Below are 17,312 nucleotides of genomic sequence, written 5' to 3'. Positions count from 1 at the left end.
TGCTAGGAAAGGTTGTATGACTATTTCTAACTTAGGAGCATTGGATCATCAACTGCGAGAGCTGACCTACAGCCGAACCAAACAACAGCCTGACACAATTGTACATTCAGAATCATGTCTGTTAACTAACATCCTGGATTCATCCGTTGCAATTCTTTGATATGTCCTGTTCCAAGAGTGTGGTGGAATACAATCAGATTACTTAGTTGTACGTCTTCAATATAGGCCTTGCATCTTAAGAACTCTTATGGCTTCAGGTCAAAGGTGGCCACCTACTGGCCTTCCTAAACTGATGGATCTGTACTCCTCACATTGAACACTGCTTGACGAGGTTCTGAAGGAAGCAAGGGTATAGAATACATCCTGCATGGATCTTCAATGTTCATCTCCAAACATGTTTGGATATTACTGTGATTAACAGAGATGGCATTTCTTAAAGGGCATTGTTGCCAAATAGAGCATAAAGCATGCAGGTAATAAGAACTAATTTTCCATGATAGCATTGGTAGGACTGAGCACTGTACCCTCCATCATGCATTTTGGAAAACTGCTGTGCTAAACAGGCCTAGCAGCCCAAAAAACAGTACATGCATGAGATACTTCAGGCTATTATTAACGGAAGAATTTATACTAACACAATCACTAAACCCATGGTCCTACACTTTCCTCACTCCTTCACCAGCATCAAACCAGTTTGCCAAATCTGGTTCAAGGTAGATAGTGTGTCAGGATTACGAGGCACAGAATTGCTAAAGTTGCTGACCTGGATCTCCACCCCCAAGTTGGGGTAGTTGGAGTCAGGAGGATTCCTGGCTCAGTCCGTTCCCTTTGGGAGAAAGTCCTTGCAAAGGTGAGGTCTTCATTGCTGAGGGGTAGGCTGGAGAGAGGACAGCCAGCACAGGGGCTGCTGGATACTGTTTGAAAGGCCAACCTCAGTGCAGTGGAATTTTGCCCCACTTATAATAGAAACACAAAGGTCCTCTAATCACTGCCTACACCCTATTCATGCCCCCACCCATGCCTGATGGCTCCTCATGCCTCTCTAAACCAAGCTATGGCACTACCATGCCCATTGACCCACCGTATACATTCAAGAATCAATGGACCTAATAGTATATAATGGTAATCATAAAAAAACTAAAAAAAGGTCATCCACTCTTCCTCTTATGTTGTAAAAATGCCTTCATTGCAAAGTGTCAATCATCCTGGCCCTTTAAAGTATCAGAAACCACAGACTCTTGACATCAGATAAAAGCAAATTAATGCGGATGTTGGAATCTGAAACCAAAACAGTAAACGCTGGAAAATCTCAGCAGGTCTGGCAGCATCTATAAGGAGAGAAAAGAACTGAAGTTTTGAGTCCAGACGACCCTTTGTCAAAGCTACAAAGCTAACCCTTGACATCACTTTGCAAACATTGTGGGTGAAATCTTATCAAAAAATGTCAGAGCGTCGGTTCTTGTGTGCAAAATGGCCGCTGCCCAGGACTCTCCTGAGCCCCTTGCTGATGATATGTCCCTGGGCCCGGTCATTCCACAGCTGCTGACAGAGTCTCAAGTATTAGGAAGGGATGTCCTCTGAGTGCAAGTCCAATTGGAGGAGTCCCATTGCCTCCTATCCAAGGAGATGGTGCCATCACTGTGAAGCTCCGAAGCCAAAACTGTGAGGGTGGTGTATGCAGTGAATCACCCTGGTGCGGGATGTGGGCTTCATAGCAGGAAGTGTCCACATCATGGTGAAAGGCTTTGACTGCATGGTGCAGGCACTGGTGGGATTCCATGTATGTCAGCACCAGAGGACGGCGAAGCTTTGTGAACTCACTTCCGCTGCACCTCCATCCATGGAGGAGCTTAGGGGCCCTCAGGAAATCCAAAGAGAAAAAGAATCAGCAGGAATGCAGCCTGGGGCCCTCCTGCCAAGGCACCCTAGGCATCTCCAGCCTATCTGATGGCTGTGTGACATGGCTCCAGCCCCAGACACCAAATAGGCAGTAGCCCAACATCTATGTTTCCCAATAGCAGGCCTGGACTCTCAAACTCCCAGTTTCCCCCCAGCGGACACCAACTAGGACATCTCAACAAAAGGGTGTGTAAGTAAGCAAATCACTTCAACCTCAGCTGTGGACCCTGGGAGACACCCAGATGTAGTTGGAGGGTCAGGAAAATTTAGAGGGCACAGGTGAATAAAAGCACTATTGCAATATGGTCACTATTTTGTTCTGAATGTTTATCAATAAATTTCATTCTGTTCACCCACAGAGCCTCCAACTTATTGTTCCAGCCATCGAGCTTGGGGGTTCTACCACTCCCAGCTGGCACCTCATGCCTGTGGAGTATGAGAATGGCAGTGCTATGTTCCTACCACTCTCTTGCCAGCCTCCAATGTGAAAGGGCACTCCCTCAGCTATGATACGTACAGGAAACCAGGAAGGAGGACACAGGAAGCGCTGTCTTCATATCAACCTTCACAGCCCCTTTAAAGTAAGGGGTGCCCCAACATGAAGGGTAGAGACTTCCTCTTTGCTGATGACTGCGCCCTGTATACTGACTCAAAGCCAGAGATGCAAGTCAGTATGGACAAATTTTCCATGGCTTGTGACAACTTTGGACTCACCATTAACACTAAAACGACCAAAGTCATGCACCAGCCTGCACCTCGTGCACTGTACACAGAACCCATAACCACAATCAAAGGGCAGAAACTACAGGCAGTGGACCAGTTCACTTATCTTGGCAGCACTCTTTCCCAAGCAGTGACTATTGATACAGAAGTTAACTGCAGAATAACAAAGGCAAGTTCTGCTTTCGATAGACTGCGCTGCACTGTATGGGAACATCGAGGAATCAGCCCAGCAACAAAACTGAAGGTCTACAGTGTCGCGGTACTCACTACCCTGCTGTATACCTGTGAAACGTGGACTGTGTATCGAAAGCATGCAAGACAGCTCAATCATTTCCTCATGTCTTTGCAGAATATTACGCATCCGATGGCAAGACAAAGTACCAGACAGTGAAGTTCTCTCTAGAGCAATCCTACCATCAGTCCACACACTGCTGATGAGAGCGCAGACCCGGTGGGCAGGTCATGTCACCCATATGTCAGACGAGCACATACCCAAGCAGCTCCTTTTTGGGAACTCTCTGCTGGAAGATGGAGGGCAGAAGAAACATTTCAAAGACACACTTAAGGTTTCCTTGAAGTCGCTTGACATTGACATGACCACCTGGGAAAGGCTGGCACAAAACCGTCCTACTTGGTGTGCCTCATCCACAAGGGCTGTCAAGCTGCGCAAGTCCAGGCGCAACAACTACAGAGCCTGCATAAGTCTGCCCATTATGTGCAAGGACGTTCCGTGCCCGAATTGGCCTGATCAGTCATCTTCGGACACACCGCATCCAGCCTCAAAATGACTAATGGTGTCGAGGTCCTCATCGATGACAAAGGACGAACGACAGAGTAAGGGGTACCCCAACACGAAGGGTAGAGAAGGTCTGCAAGTAACCGCTCCCAACCCTTCTCCCTGAAATGGGATTCTGGACCCCTATCCCCGGCCCCGAATTGAATCTATCTTTCTCACAAATCCTCTCCAGAGCCCCCTGAGCAGTGCACACCGTGGAGGGTGCTGGCTGAGCATTCACCTCCAAAATCCCCCTCAGAGGTGAAGGCACCAGGTTCACGCTTAGGTAAACCTGTTGTAAATGGTGCCAGCACGATATCACACCAGCACTCGCTGACTATCCGGTAAGGCGGGGACCTCCCAGAGAAATTGCTTGCTAATGACATGCTAATGTATTAAAATTAGCTCTCTGTTGTCCCACAGCATATTTCAGGACACTCAACTGGCTGTCAAGCAATGTTTTCTCTGGGGAGAAGGTGTTCTAGTACCAAAGTAGATTATGGACTCTCAGCCAAAGATACATAATGACACTTGACTGAGAGCCTGGTCAAACATTCAGTTTGTTGAAACAGTTCTGAAAGAATGGAGTTGAGCATAGCAGGATGAAGGACCATGGGGGTGAATGAGAGGCTGACTTAATGTAGCAAGGAGTGCATAAGGAGTACCTTCTGAACTTAGCTTTAAAAGATTCCCTTTTACAGATGGAGTTAACAATTCCTTGGAGGAGCCAGGAACCATAACTCTTCGAAAACCGGGTACAAATCCATGAATATTGCGGAATGGGAAACGCCTATCACTGCAATGTCGCCACCCAGGCCAGGTGTACCAGGTGCGGACTTTTGACAAGAACATTTTAAAGGCATTCCTGAAAATCAGACAGCTCAGGAATGAGGTTGGGAATCCAGAATCGAACCCGCTCACCTTTTTTAAAGGGGTCCTGAGTCAACTTGAATATCCTGGCTCATTGTTTACAAGTAAAACCTGAAAATCAGCAAGAATTGTCTTAAGAATGATGGTGGATGATCAGGCAACTTACAAGAGGAGGAAGTTTCATGAATACCTAATCTTCCACTGTGGTGGATCCTAGCATGTGAATGTAAGAGAAAAAATGATTTTTTCCCCCCCATACATCTTCAGTCAAATGGGCAATTGTATTTACTGACAATGACTAGCCAAATGATTTACTCCATTTGAAGATTAGAAAGTGACTGAGTGCAGAGGATGGTGAGTGTCTGGAGCCTGCCAACCCCTCTCCATTAAATGGTGATTCTGTTTTTTTTAGCATAGGCTATTAACCCTATTAACATTTTGGTTGTTATGCTGAAAACCTTTGCACCAGTCGAAACCACCTTCTAGCCACACCACAATCCAGTTTATAGAGTCATAGAGGTTTACAGCATGGAAACAGGCCCTTCGGCTCAACTTGTCCATGCCACCCATTTTTTTAACTACTAAGCTAGTCCCAATTGCCCACATTTGGCCCATATCCCTCTGTACCCATCCTACCCAACTGTCTAAGTGCTTTTCAAAAGACAAAATTGTACCTGCCTCCACTATCACCTCTGGCAGCTTATTCCAGACACTCACCACCTTCTATGTGAAAAAAATTGCCCCTCTGGACCCTTTATATCTCTTACCTTAAACCTATGCCCTCCAGTTATAGACTCCCCAACCTCTGGGGAAAGATGTTGACTATCGCGCTGATCTATGCCCTTCATTATTTTATAGACCTCTATAAGATCACCCTAAATCTCCTACACTCCAGGGGAAAGAGTTCTAGTCTATCCAGCCTCCCCTTATAACTCAAACCATTAGGTCCTGGTAGCATCCTAGTAAATCTTTCCTGCACTCTTTCTAGTTTAATTATATCCTTTCTATAATAGGATCACCAGAACTGTACACTGTATTCCAAGTGTGGCCTTACCAATCTCTTGTACAACTTCCAGAAGGCATCCCAACTCCTGTATTCAATGTTCTGACCGATGAAACCAAGCATGCTGAATGCCCTTTCCACCATCCTGTAGACCTGTGACTCCATTTTCAAGGGGTTAACATAAGAACATAAGAAATAGGAACAGGAGTAGGCCATCTAGCCCTTTGAGCCTGCCCCGCCATTCAATAAGATCATGGCTCATCTGAAGTGGATCAGTTCCACTTTCCCACTTATTCCCCATAACCCTTAATTCCCCTGTCTATCAAAAACTTATCTACCCGTGACTTAAATATATTTAGCGAGGTAGCCTCCACCACTTCAACGGGCAGAGAATTCCAGAGATTCACCACCCTTTGAGTGAAGAAGTTCCTCCTCAATTCTGATCCACACTGCCCCCCCTTATCTTGAGGCTCTGCCCTCTAGTCCTGCTATCCTTTCTAAGCGGGAAGAATCTCTCTACCTCTACTCGATCCATCCCCTTCATTATCTTATACGTCTCTATAAGATCCTCCCTCATCCTTCTAAACTCCAAGGTGTACAGACCTAGTCTATTTAGTCCCTCTTCATAGTCCAACCCCCTCATCTCCGGTATCAGCCTAGTGAACCTCCTCTGCACTCCCTCCAAGGCCAATATATCCTTCCGCAAGTGCGGTGACCAAAACTGCACACAGTACTCCAGCTGCAGCCTCACCAGTACCCTGTACAGTTGCAGCAAGACCTCCCTGCTTTTATATTCTATCCCCCTCGCTATAAAGGCCAGCATTCCATTTGCCTTCTTGATCACCTGCTACACCTGCAGACTGGGTTTTTGTGACTCGTGCACAAGGACCCCCAGGTTCCTTTGCACAGTTGCATGCTGCAGCTTTTCACTCTTTAAATAATAATCCCTCCTACTATTATTTCTACCAAAGTGGATAACCTCACACTTGCCAACATTATACCCCATCTGCCAGGTCCTCGCCCACTTGCTCAGCCTATCCAGATCTCTCTGCAGACTTTCCACACCCTCCACGCAATTTGCTGGAGACGCAAAGTCTTCTCATGTCCTCTTCTAGCTCTTCTTAACACTCTCTTTAGCATCTTCCTGACTAATTTGTAACTCTCCAGTGCCCTAACTGAGCCTTCATGTCTCATTTTTACATAAGCCTCCTTCTTCCTCTTCACCAGAGATTTAACTTCTTTTGTACACCACTCCTTCCATTTAGCACACCATTATACTCCTTCCCAGCTGAAGCATGACAAAGGGAACAGCCTATCACTCGTCTCCAACACACATTTTACCAAATAAGGTATTTATGCTCCATTCATACTTATCTCGTATTTAACCAATCACTCCCCGCTGCATGTAGCTTTTTCCCACATAGCAGTCAGTGACTGCATTCAGTGAAATAGTCAGCAGCCATTATTCTTTGTTCTACAAAGTTTGCAATTATCTGATTATGCCTACAATATACAATACTACAAAGCACCCCAAAGCACGCATCTGCAACACTAAAAAAGAACCTTTACATCCTCAACTGTTCTCTCTCTTCAATGAGGAACAATCAGCAAATGTATCACAAGGACATTTTGCAGCTTTTTAATTTTAAAAAACTGCAATATTTTTGGCTAATTATGGCAAGCTTCATTTCAAATATTCTGGAAATTAGTGATGAAGGTCTAAAATGGAATGGGTTACTTGAATATTTTCTGGATCCCAATTCTTAATCACTTTGATTCAGTGACAAATAAAAAAACTAAGAAATCAAAGTTGAATATTGTCAAGATTGAAAAAAAACATTGCCATTCAGCTTTAAGACAAAAGGAATCAATTTATTCACCTTCTAGACCAAGAAGCCATATCCAGATAGCAACGCAGCAAAGTCTCATATTCCAACCGTGAGTCTGCTATGTGGAACAGTGGATTCAACATAGGCAACTGAAAAAAAAACATAAATCAGCCAAATATTAAGTAACTTTATCAAGGTCACAGGGTTGTATTCTTGTCACATGTTCTTAAATTATGGTAAGAAATCTCACACACCAGGTTAAAGTCCAACAGGTCTCTGGAGACAATACACATCTCTGGTGCTTAACGCTCTCTCTCCAGTCACATTGTCTGTACCTTTAAGACTTGATTATCTGTAAAGACTCGCATTCCAATCATTATTTTGTAAATTCAGTTTGTGTCTTTATATGCCCTGTTTGTGAATAGAACTCCCACTCATCTGTCGAAGGAGCAGCGCTCCGAAAATGAGTGGCTTTTGCTACCAGATAAACCTGTTGGACTTTAACTTGGTGTTGTGAGACTTCTTACTGTGTTTACCCCAGTCCAATGCTGGCATCTCCACATCATGACTTAAATTATGGGTCATTGAATCTTTATGGCAGAACAGGAATTGTGGATAAGTTCTCTGCGTATTAGGTTGAGAAAAAGATTGAATACATTGGTGGAAAGACTGCTACAAAACAGTAGATGTGTGCAAGAGGTTGACCATCAGGGGTTAAAAGGGTAAACAAGTTGTCTTTCTGGAAATGGGGGTTTAAAAGTTAAGTAGGGTTACTAAAAGGTTGGCAAAAGTTCAGCTCTCTAAATGATCATGGTGCCTAAGTAAAAAAAGTTCTTTGAGGTAAATAGCAAGTGGCAAAAACGAGCCTGTGCTGTTTCTGTGTTGATGACATTGGATTGCCTTCCCAACGTCAGCACACCTTAACAAGATACCACAGAAAGGCAAGTGGTCCAACTCAAAACAATTGTATAGTTAAACTTGTTAATGTGCCAATTGACGAGTAATACTTGCTTGGAAAAATGAAATGTGTGGAGAGTGTACATCATGCCATGTCAGGATCTTGTTTCTTTGCTGAAAGATTGTAAATGTGTGTTAAAAGTCACCAGCTTGTCTTTTGTTTGATCTCAGAAGTTCAGGCTTCTATGAATGCTGCTAACATTTGTTACTGGAAACTCTATTTACAGCAAAAAGTTACATTTAGACCCTCAACTGTAGCTCAGCTTGTAGGTTGTAAGAACATTGGAATAGTGGTCTCTAGGGATAGAGACTTATCCTCCTTTGAGGAGGGGGCGATTGAGAGGCAGAGGAAATAAGGCAGGTAGGGAGGTTCAGGATGTGCATGAAGGTAGTAGACCAATGCTGGCTCAAGTAGAATATGTAGACATAATGCTGCAACAATGGAGACAGGGAGCAAGGACTTATATTGCCAATTGAGTAGATGAGCAGAGAATGACTGACTTTCAATTTCAGAGACAGGTGAGATGCTGGTGGGAAAATAACTTCCAACTGCATGGGGGTCACCCAATGTCAGTGACCATCAAGCTGAGTGTTGCACTGAATTTCTTTGCCATTAGACTGCTTGTGGAGATTTCAGTAGCATTATACAGCCTGCTGCACATCACTACATTAAGGTCTTTACAAATGTAATGCCCCTAAGGGCATTATAGTGCATTTTCAATGAACTGTCACAAAGTCCTGTACATTAATTAATTGGAAAAGCTACTGCTTCTTAAATGTCCAGTTGGTCTGTGACAACAATTGAAGAATTACAGTAGTACACACTAGGTACCCGGATAGCAGCCACAACTCCTAAATTCCAAGTACCAGGCATGTTTAATGGACCTAATGCACTGGATGGTTGGCCTTTTGAGGGACAGGGGTATCCTTTGAAGAACTGACTCATAGCATCTGTAAGCAGCTTTAGAACAGATGCGAGGACAAGCTATAATGACATCACAGAACCACTGGGGCCATCTTCAAACAGACAATTGTGCCTCTAAAAATGAGGTTCCAATGACTGGATCAGGAGGCACATTGTAATTTATGCCATCCAGAGTGTCACTCATGCTCATATGCTGTGGTTTGCACAGCCTTTCAGCTCCCACGTCCGTTCTCACCCATCACCACAAATAGATGAAACCCCCTTCCCTTATGAGGCTCCGACTGGGGTCCACCCCTGGCATTGTATCCTGGCACAGGTTGCAACACATGCCAAGAGACAGTGCCAGGGGAGATTTTCTGGCCACTGCCTGGCTATGTCCCTCTCCCCAAGGGGGTATATCTTTCGCTCCGGGAAAACTCCATACCAGGTTCATGTCTGGGCGAACCTGTTGTAAATCATGCTGATATGACATTGGCGCAGTTTCAAAATAGAGCGAGGGCTCAATATACGGCTGATGGGTGGAAACGTATTTAAATCAGGCTCATGTCCATTATGGCAATTGAATCTATGAAATCTGTGTTCTGCTGCATCCAACTCAAAATGTTTGTTTGTGGCACAATGCACAGACCTTGCTCCCACCCAACATTGAAGTGCTACACATGTAAGTGTGATGGGAACACTGGACTTCCTGTAGCACCTCCCTCACGCTACCCCTCACAAAGACAAGTAGCGCTTGAGATATTTTCCCAAGTTTGTAAATCCATGTTTTTGGCTGCTATATTACAGTGTATTCCTCCCTCTCAAGTGATATGAACTCACATTAGCTAAATATCTGTGACATTAGTTACATTTATCTGTAAAAACAAATATATCTCTCCTTTTCACAATTACACAGGCAAAGAAAGGGAGAAGTAACAATAGACAAAGTGTTTTCTGAATATAATCGTAAACAAGTTTCCAGGATAGGTACTGTGTAAAACCATAAAGAATAGAAAATATTGGCTTTGATTAAAATGATTCAGAACGGATCAATGATTCATGAAGATGCAATTCTTGTGAATTTATTTTCCGCTGTTCACATTTTAAGCATACTGGTTAACATATTAGCATAATTTCCTGCATGCATTGTCTTGCAACATATTTCTATCTGCACCATTCTAATGTGCTTATTTAATTTAAATGTATTAGAATAGGACAGAGAGCAATAGAGTGAGAATATGTAAACTGATGCAATAAAAATAGCACAGAGAATAAGAGCAGCTGACAAAAGAATTACACCAAGATCTTTGAGATAGAATTCCTCGGCTAAGTATTAATCCATTTTCTCCTCTCAGGGCAATGTGAACAGAGTGATGGTTAAGGTGAAAATACCAGTGTGCAGCTCACAGGCTGCATTACCAGCTTTTCTCTCTGGATAATGTAGCACTCAGTGCAGACACAAATTAGAGGCGTGACGCATACTGTCACACCATCAGGGTGGATCAGGAACCTGAGATATGGCACACTGATTTCTGATAGGCACATGGGAAACTCCACATATGCAAAATAGGACCCCCCTACAGACATGGGGCCCTTACCATGGACACAGGGAACTCCTCCCACATGTACAAAGAGACCTTCCCCCATGGAGCTTTCCAGAACTGCCCCCCCACCCCCAACATCCTTCCCAACAGTAGGCCTTGACATGGCCTGCTGGCACTGCCCTCCTGTGTGGGCACTGTAAAGTGGTACTGTTAGGAAGCTAGAGGGTAGTGCATGGGTGCCAGGAGACAGTGCCAGAGTACTGCCCAGGCATGTCTCTCCCTTAGGGCTATACTTATCAGTGCGCCCCCAAAGGGTTCCCTTCACTTAGTTCCCGTTTCTAGCTGTAAACCTTACAGCTAGATGTCATGTCGGTGAGGGGGAATTCCACATATGAGGGGCCAATCCGGTCGGGAAGCCTGCTAATTATATTGAAATGTATTTAAATGAGGTTGAGGTTTCCTGATCTTCCCGGGTGGGAACCTCATTATGTCACCAGTGGGTGGCAAGGAGAATCAGAAACTGCGATCCCGCCGGTGAGGTTCTCATTTTCTGAGTCTCGTGAAATTTTGCACCCACATTGCTTTTTACGCTCAGGGCAAACGTGGGCACAAAATTGCAGCATACATTTCAGTGCAAGAGGGGGAAAGAGGGAATTGGCAGGAAAAAGATAAGGTTAGTTATAGAATAGGGAACCATACAAAGTAGAACAGTGTAGTGTTACCTGAAATGGTAGATACAAAATACCAAAAACTGAAAAGCAGGTTGGTATAAGATAGTTTTGTTAAAACAAAGACTGTATCAATTATTTTCTCAAAAAGAAATGTAAATGTTTACACAATGCAGAATAATTTTAGAAGTAGTCTGAATTTAAAGTATAAAGAAGAGATATCATTCATCATTGCTCTGAATATAAGCAAAATAATCAAAACTAGAGAGTTCCAAGTCCAGGAACATTTTGACCAATTGAAAAATTATTCAATGTAAAAAAGCTGGTAATTAATAGTTCTACATGGTGATTTAACAAAAAACAGAATCAGAAATATTGGATGTATTATGGTTCTTCCTCACATTGTTTATAATCTGATTTGTTTTCAATAGAGTAGCAATAAATTATTTCCTAGCTTGATCATCTCTGGCCCAAACCCTTCTTCTTCTTTTCAGATCATCATAATTACCTGAGATTATGGTAACAATATTCCATGGTTTTGCCATCAACATAGCTTAAACCTAATTAAAAGTGAAGGTTTCAAGAAGTTTGCTAATCTTGTTTCAAATGAAAGGAAGATCAAGAATCAGGAATACAGTGTAAACATTTCGAAGGATAGCCTGAACTAGACTGTTGTGATTTAAGCCTGTTACTCACCTTGTAACGATTAAAATATTAAGTCTGTTAATCAGTTGAAACAAAGCAGTTTGTTTCTTTGGTATTCACTACTCCAGAAGGCTGTAGATGTTCAGTTCTGTATATTCAGTATAGAAATCAATAGATTTTTGGCCATTAGTAGAATCAGGGAATATGGTGATAATATGGAAAGCTGGAACTGGAGCAGAAAATCAGCCATGGTCTTATTAAATGGCGCATGTTGCCTACTCTTGCTTCTATTATTAGACTGCAGGAGGGTGAAAGGAGAGTTGAGTACTGAGTAATGAAGTAATTTTGGAGCATGGGGAAGGAGGCACTGTAAGGATCAAACACTGATGAATGCTTCCCACCTGTTCAGCCAATTCCCTACTTTACAATATGTAAGCTACTGGTCTATATATAGCGGAGAATACTGCTTTTTGCCAGATCTAAAAATGAACAGAAGGCAGGATGGGTATTACACAGTGGGTGAAATCCTTGACAAGGAATGCAACAAGTTAAATCAGTTATTACTCGGAGTGCAAAAGAGCAAAGATCCAATTTTATTTATGTTGCTGCAGTTTAGAAGGAAAATTTGGTCATGATAACCTTTGCAGTTAATGTTTAACTCCCTCATTCAAACCAAGCTAAGTAAACCTATTAAGCTGTGTGGATGGCTGGAAGAAAAGCTGCAAAATAATTTGTGAAAATCATCTTTAAAGTGTTTGGTAACAGAGAAAGGAATATTAAAGGCAGTAGGTAACATTTCCTACTGGTGGTATTTTTCACTTCTGCCAAAATCAATGGACTTTTGAATGGCTCACTGCATTTTCCAGGCCCACCCTCTCAGTGTCAGGCCCATCACATCCAGCCCAATGTGTGGCTACATTGGCTAGCAACAATTGGAATTGCGTGCTCGAGGAGAGAAAGCCGAGAGCCTAACAAATTCAACACTGCTGCATCCCATCTACATGTGTGTTCAGAACTCTTTCAAATTCACCATGCATGTTATTTTAGTGACTGCCAGAAATGAATGCAGATCTTGCTCTAATTACAGAATTAAACTTAAGACATAGAAGGAACCCTTTTGATCTATTAAAGTCAGAGTTTACTAAATGCGTTGAGGCCAGAGAAAATCCATTTCCTCTGGTGAAAGAGCCCAGAACAAAAAGGTAGAAACTTGAAACAAGCGCTAGGCTGTTCGCTGGTGATTCCTGAAAACTATTTACTATCAATAGTCTGGCCATCTCCACTAAAAGCTATTGACACCATTCAGGTGAAAATTTCAAACAGTGTTTGATAGATTTTTAGTCGTGCGATTGGACATCCAGATGCAGCTGACTTGCTGAGGCCTGCTAAATTTTAACCAGCTTAGATACCAGATATTACCCCACTGGGGAGGGTTGTGACCCTGGCTGCAACTACATTCTTATCTCTTACCCCAAACATACTCACTTCCACCTTTTTCCATTGGGAAAAAGATACAAAAGTCTGAGATCACATACCAACTAACTCAAGAACAGCTTCCCTCCTGCTGCTATAAGACTTTTGAATGGGCCTACCTTATATTAAGTTGATCTTTCTCTATACCCTAGCTATGACTGCAACATTATATCCTACACCCTAGCCTTTCCTTCTCCCCCATGTACTCTATGAATGATATGTTTTGTCTGTATATTGCGCAAGAGACAATACTATTCACTGTATCCCAATACATGTGACAAATCAAATCAAAGTGATCGCCATACTGAATGCCAAGTTAAAGTAATCTTACCAGATGGTCTGTTCTGCTGTACATCTAGTTAACATGTTAAGGTTGTACAGACTCTGAATAGCTTGAAGAAAGGAAAATGAGTAGGTAAATCTCATTGATATTCCTTCAATCAATTAGATCTTGGTTGATCTGTATCTGAACTCAATTTCCCCAAATTGGTTCCATAACCCACAATTAAAAATCTATCAAACACTGTTTGAAATTTTCACCTGAATGGTGTCAATAGCTTTTAGTGGAGATGGCCAGACTATCGATAGTAAATAGCTTTCAGGCATCACCAGCAAACAGCCTAGCGCTTGTTTCAAGTTTCTACCTTTTTGTTCTGGGCTCTTTCACCAGAGGAAATGGATTCTCTGTGGCCTTAACATATTTAGTAAACTCTGACTTTAATAGATCAAAAGGGTTCCTTCTATGCCTTAAACTTAATTCTGTTATTAGAGCAAGATCTGCATTCATTTCTGGCAGTTACTAAAAGAACATGCATGGTGAATTTGAAAGAGTTCTGAACACACATGTAGATGGGATACAGTGGTGTTGAATTTTAAGATGGCTGGCTATTCTGACAGGCAAAGACTGTCATTTTGATATCCATTGGAACACTCCATAAATTTATCAGGGACCTGGAAACACCAGGGCCACAAAACTCAGCTTCTTGTTGCCTGGGCTGCTACTCCCCTTGGTGCTGGCACTTGCTTGCACATTGCCACTGCAATCTGCACCAAACATTATTTTGTTTTGGACATTAGGAAATGTGCAGGCTGTGCCAGTTGGAGGTAGGCAGAGGAGGCAGATCATGATATTAAACAGTGTGTAACTGATTTGATTCTACACTGCCATTTTTGATTTCAATGCTCTAGCTAACGGTGCAATTTAAACACACAAAGCTGAACACATATTTACTAGGAAGAAGAACTGACTCGTTCCCTCACAGTGGCTTATTTTGATTTGATTTGATTTATTATTGTCACATGTTAGCATACAGTGAAAAGTATTGTTTCTTGTGTGCTATACAAACAGAGCATACTGTTCATGGAGACGGAAATGAGAAAGTGCAGGATGTGGTGTTATAATCATAGCTAGAGTGTAGAGAAAAATCAACTTAATATGATAGGTCCATTCAAAAGTCTGATGGCAGCAGAGAAGAAAACGTTCTTGAGTCGATTGGTATATGACCTCAGACTTTTGTATCTTTTTTAAAAAGGTGATTACTTACAATTATAATGGATTGAAGTCCACTAGTTTGTGCTGTGATTGTAAAAGTGCTTGGTGGTTGAAGGGCTGTTTAAAATTGTCAAGCTTGCAGGGAGGTGATACATCACACGCTGAAGGAACTTGGCCTGATTTCAAGGATGCTGCACAGACCATTCACACCCTGGCATGAATGCAGTGCTATGCATTTTCCCTTGTACTGCAGCATGACAGGGTGAATGAGCAGAGGTGGTACAGAGCTGGACAAAGTGCCACAAAAAGCAGAAAGAGCAGCAGGAAAAAGGTTTTCAGCAGAAGTCCAAATCCACCCAGGCTGTTCGTAGAGCAAATCATATGACCAAATCTCAGTGGGGAACAGTGGGCAGAATTTTCCTGCATTTTTTCACAGTGACTTCCAGTGAGAAAACCAGTGAGAATCCCGCTAGTGTCGACAGCAGGCAACCGCACCAAATGTTGGACCTCATTAACAACAGTTTTTCCCATGTGATTCACGCTGCACTCGTGGCAGCTTGCCTCTGATTTGCTCACCCTGGGAAAAATTAATCTCTGTAATCAGTGGGGCACTCCTTTGAAATGCATCCCTAGCACTTGTTCCAAGTCCAATCAGGGGGATGGTTGCCAAGAAGACAGTGTCAAGATTTTCGGAGGGAGCTCTCACCAAACTCCTGGATGGGGAGCAGGGGCCCTACACCGATGGTTCTGCGGATATCCATCAAGCAAGGCCACCTCTGCCTGGGAGGCAGTGGGTGCAGTTGTGAGTGCCAGCTCGCTTCACAACGTGACAGCATAATAGTGCCATGAGAAGATAAATGACATTCTTCGCACTGCCAGGGTAAGTCAGTCTCCGAATATCTCCCACTCCCTAATGTCTCTCACACCCTTCACACCTCCACAGTGATTTCTCACCCAGCCATCTCTCAGATTCCCGAAACCTCTCATGGTGTCCTCCCCACGATCCCCTACCACTCTCGATGATCCCCCAGTGGCTAATCTGTTCCTCAAATCCCCAATTCCACTCATATCCCGCATGCCAGATTTCATCACCATCGAATCTGGCGGGACTTCCACTTACACTCGCCCCATTTGTCTCACTGGGAGACAGACTCAAGCATAACCATGTGCCTGGCCCAGCCGGCCGTATTCCTGCGAGGAGTGGCACCACACCTGTGCAGAGGGTGGAGTCTGGGCAAGAGATAAAAGTGAGAACCTTCAACACCTGCAACCATGATGCAAGCATCACATGAGTTAACTTTCTACCATTAGTCTGCCTTTGTAACACACTGATGGGAAATTATTTCCTTTTGGGTCACCAGATCATGGAACTCTAGGGCATCTCACTCCAATTGTAACACAGATTGCTTCTAGGTTCATTTTAGATTAAAATTTTCTGATAAAGTAAAGCTTATTCATCACAAGTAGGCTTACATTAACATTGCAATGAAGTTACTGTGAAAACCTCCTAACTGCCACACTCCGGCACCTGTTCATGTACGCTGAGGGAGAATTTAGCATGGCCAATTCACCTAACCAGCACATCTTTCAGACTGTGGGAGAAAACAAGAGTAACTGGAGGAAACCCACGCAGACACGGGCAGAATGTGCAGACTCCGCATAGACAGCAACCCAAAACAGGAGTCAAACCCAGGTCCCTGGTGCTGTGAGGCCGCAGTGCTAACCACTTTCCCACAGTGCCACCATAGGCAATTATGGTCCAAGAGATTTTACATTGGTCTCAGCTCCTTGGGTTGCTAGGATGGGTGGGCCTTGAACTGTGACCTTTCCTCTAGTGTTTTTGGTGTCTGCCCTAAGTTTAAGTACGTCCCTCAGCAGGCAGTCCTGGACCTTGGACTGTGCCAGTCTGCAACACTCATGTCCTCTGAACAGTGAGAATAGTTAATTGTGTTGGGCTATAGTCAGCAGATCACTTGTGCTGCAATGTACTAAATTTATATCTGCTTGGTATAAATATAAAATACGGTTTATCTGTTATGTTTATAGATTTATGGTACATTCCTTGGCTCGGGAATCAGCTCCGGTCCCTGGCACTGTGAGGCAGCAGTGCTAACCACTGTGCTAATTTGCCGCCCTCTTGGCTAAGATTTCAACTGTGGCTCAGCCCTAATTGCATGAGAGAATCCTTATTTGAATATTTAAATAATGCTGGATCTGGAAACTGATGGATGTCTGCAGGGATTACCTGAGTCAAGATAGCCGTGACCTCCTATCAAGTATTCCCATTTTCTCCTGTTAGTGCCCTGTTTGGGCCTGCCAGATTGTGTGATAATTAATCCAAGTGAGTTAGTTGAGTGGAAGTGGGAATGTCAGGTGGATGCTATTAACACTGAACCTTAGGGAGTTTTTGTTAAGTAACATTGTAGCCCGACTAGAATTTCTATTCTAATGTCTTTTCCAGTGTTTAGGACAGGTCCCTAACTATGGCAATCAGATTTATTCATGATAGCTGAGTTTATGGTTGTCATGG

General features: G+C 43.3%; 1 protein-coding gene across 2 annotated transcripts in view; it reads right to left on the bottom strand.

Moving 5' to 3' along the window:
- Positions 1–12,057, bottom strand: part of xpnpep2 (X-prolyl aminopeptidase (aminopeptidase P) 2, membrane-bound) — a 76,523-nt gene extending 64,466 nt beyond the window's left edge. Inside the window, exons 1-2 of one of the 2 annotated variants that reach the window (XM_080187591.1) lie at positions 11,869–12,057; positions 7,151–7,248 (exon numbers count right to left, since the gene is read on the bottom strand). In XM_080187591.1, coding sequence (XP_080043717.1) covers positions 7,151–7,199 — 49 coding nt within the window. In that variant the 5' untranslated portion in view covers positions 7,200–7,248; positions 11,869–12,057. The remainder of the gene's footprint in view (positions 1–7,150; positions 7,249–11,868) is intronic. The other variant, XM_080187592.1, reaches the window with a different exon arrangement.
- Positions 12,058–17,312: the final 5,255 nt, after the last annotated feature.

This window comes from Carcharhinus amblyrhynchos, chromosome 4 (genome assembly GCF_965287045.1).
Source record: "Carcharhinus amblyrhynchos chromosome 4, sCarAmb.v2.hapA, whole genome shotgun sequence".
Taxonomy (NCBI): Eukaryota; Metazoa; Chordata; class Chondrichthyes; order Carcharhiniformes; family Carcharhinidae; genus Carcharhinus; species Carcharhinus amblyrhynchos.
The sequence above is the reverse complement of the archived record's forward strand: the minus strand, read 5'-3'. Positions and strand labels throughout refer to the sequence as shown.